The sequence below is a fragment of the Ranitomeya variabilis genome, chromosome 4 (assembly GCF_051348905.1).
Source record: "Ranitomeya variabilis isolate aRanVar5 chromosome 4, aRanVar5.hap1, whole genome shotgun sequence".
In the NCBI taxonomy this organism is placed as follows: Eukaryota; Metazoa; Chordata; class Amphibia; order Anura; family Dendrobatidae; genus Ranitomeya; species Ranitomeya variabilis.
In genome coordinates this window covers 121,864,685-121,867,207 of record NC_135235.1, presented here as the reverse complement: position 1 = coordinate 121,867,207, position 2,523 = coordinate 121,864,685, and the positions used below count along the sequence as shown (strand labels likewise).

At 45.0% G+C, this 2,523-nt stretch overlaps 1 protein-coding gene across 1 annotated transcript; it reads right to left on the bottom strand.

Moving 5' to 3' along the window:
* Positions 1-386: 386 nt before the first annotated feature.
* On the bottom strand, positions 387-1,996 carry LOC143768487 (uncharacterized). The gene is made up of 2 exons (XM_077257164.1): positions 1,558-1,996; positions 387-1,467 (listed from the first exon to the last, which is right to left on the bottom strand). Exons 1-2 carry the CDS (start codon positions 1,569-1,571, stop codon positions 513-515), a joined length of 969 nt encoding a protein of 322 aa, XP_077113279.1. The 5' UTR covers positions 1,572-1,996; the 3' UTR covers positions 387-512.
* Between the last annotated feature and the right edge of the window lie 527 nt (positions 1,997-2,523).

Sequence of the window (2,523 nt, the reverse complement as noted above, 5' to 3'; positions counted from 1 at the left end):
ACAACTTTACTAGAAAACATGATTGCCCATCATCTGCTGCTGATGAAATTGATTATGCTAATACTGTATTGCCTACTCCACGTGTTCTTCCTTCTCGTCGTCAGCCCTCAGGCCTAAAAGTTCGAGATGTGTTATCAAATTATTTTGTGTCACCAGAGGGAGCGACTGATTGGCAAGACAATGCTGTTGTGCTTTAAATTTTCTTGATATTGTTAGGTAATAAATAGCTTAATGTTCATGTTTGAATTGTGTAGTATGTATCTTCTTTTACTTTCCAAAAAAAAGAGAAAGTTGCAACATCACCTTTGTAGTCCTAAGAATACACAACACTCATATTTTGGGCAACAATTTTAATGCTCCGCGCATATATATATATTTGGCCAAAACATATTCACATCATATGTAATTTTAGGCCTAGTAACCAGAGTCAAAATGAAAAAATAACAGGCCAATGGCGCACAATAATAAAATTAACAAAACTAAATGACATGCTGAAACTTTTGGGCCGGAACTTACAGGTTCTGGTAGGTTGGGGGTGGCGATGATGATGATGGCGGGTGTCCAGCATGTGCTGAACTTGGCCTAGGTGGTGGACCAACCAGACTGTCAACCTGTGGTATGGCAGATATATATGAAGGGTGTTGTTGCACGTTTCGTTCCTGAGTGTGAGGTAAAACTGGATGTTGAGGGTAGAAGGGCATAAAGTCCTGTGTATTGTATTGACCCATTTGGTCATAACCCCCAATCTGGCCATGTCGAGCAGACACATGGTGGGACCAGCCTCCAAACATGTGTCTGTTCAAGTGGTCAGATTGGGCAGTGGATGGATATTCATTCATTGCCCTGTTTGTTTGTTGGTGGGTGTTTTGGGCAGGCTGGTGTGGTGGAGCTATACGTGGCAAGGAGGGTGCTGCAACTGTTTGGTTGGGTTCCTCTGGAAGGTCTTGCACCGCCAGAACATTTGTAGGTGACATTTGCCACTGTTCTAGGTAGTTGAACAAACGAATGGGGTTGTTTGGGGGTGTTGCCGCATCAATAACAATTTGTATACAACCTCTGGTACGCAGCCTGAGCGAACGTGGAATGGGGCGTAAATAGCGGGCAAGACTGCGGAAGTACGCTTCCTCCCCATCGTCATGTGCAGCCCTTGCCAAATAGTCCAACACCCCTGTATCCACTTGCCTCCTGGTGCCAGTGTTAGAAGCCACCCTTCTGCGCCGACCACGGTTTGGTCTGGTAGTAGGCTGTGGTGATGTATCCAGAGCCAAGGTTGGACTGCTGCTCTGGCCTCCTTCCTCAACCTCTGGATTGGCCTCCTGTGTGGCAGAAGACGCTGCTGCTGGTTGTGGTTGGTTGCTGCTTTGTGCTTGCTCTGAGGGTCCAGCCCTTTCGGAATCCTCACCAATGGGGTCAATCACCAACTCCGAGTCAGATGCAGTCTCTCTTTCTGTCAGATTGGACTCTGTTCTGTATTTCACAAATGATTTGAGAGGCAAAAATTATAAACAGATTCGATTAGAAGATGTGTCTAAGTTTTTTGGACATGCATCCACTTACGGTCTGAGCTCCATCACCGGGGCAAGAAAATTCAGCCTATCAAAATAAAGATATTTTCTTTTTTTGGGTGCTGCATCACCACTACGCCCCGAAACTTGACGTTCCCGCCGGTATTGATCCCGGCAACTCCGCCAGCGTCTAGTGACATCATTCACTGCAAAGAAGAAAAAGTTGTTTGGGGAATAACAAATAATAAGAAAGAATCTGTATTTTTACATAACGATAACATATTCGGCAGTTTGGAACAAACATTATCATTGCTGTCACCAATGTGGCTCACAATATAAATTCCCTATGAGTATGTCTTTGGATTGTGTGAGGAAAGCGGAGTGGCCAGAAGAAACCCACGCAAACACGGAGAGAACATCCAAACTCTGCATCTTTTGGCCTTGGTGGAATTTTAACCCAGGACTCATATCCAGTGAGCCACCATGCTGCACAATCACATAACTACAACAGGTTCAGGGTTTGCAAGCACACACAGGCCCAGGAGCCTAAGGGGACCTAAAACTCCCTTGGTAAGATCTGAAAGGACTGTAGCTAATATATTGGAACCATATTGGTGTGTCTTGTTAATGTTTTTGTAGCCTCAACCAAGAGCTTGGAACATTTACATCACTCCAAAACACACCACATATGATGTGTTCACGCCTATTTTTATCGTTCCAAAAATGTTAAAGCACATTTTTTGTGTAAAGAATGGTACTTACAAATTTCTTGCTGAACCTCTTGAGGTCGCTGATCAAAATCGGGGAACATGTGGCGACAGATTGCCCTCCATGCTGCGTCTTTTCGTGCGCGGTCAGCATAATGTGCATCGCGTTGGTCCCATAACTCTGGTCTATCATGGACCAGAGCAATCAGCATCTCCACATTTATATGTCTGGCCATGCTGCTACACAGTACACTCCGTGGAGGCGTGCTTCCTGGTTTGCAATCCAGCGTGGGGCATAAATTAGCATTCCA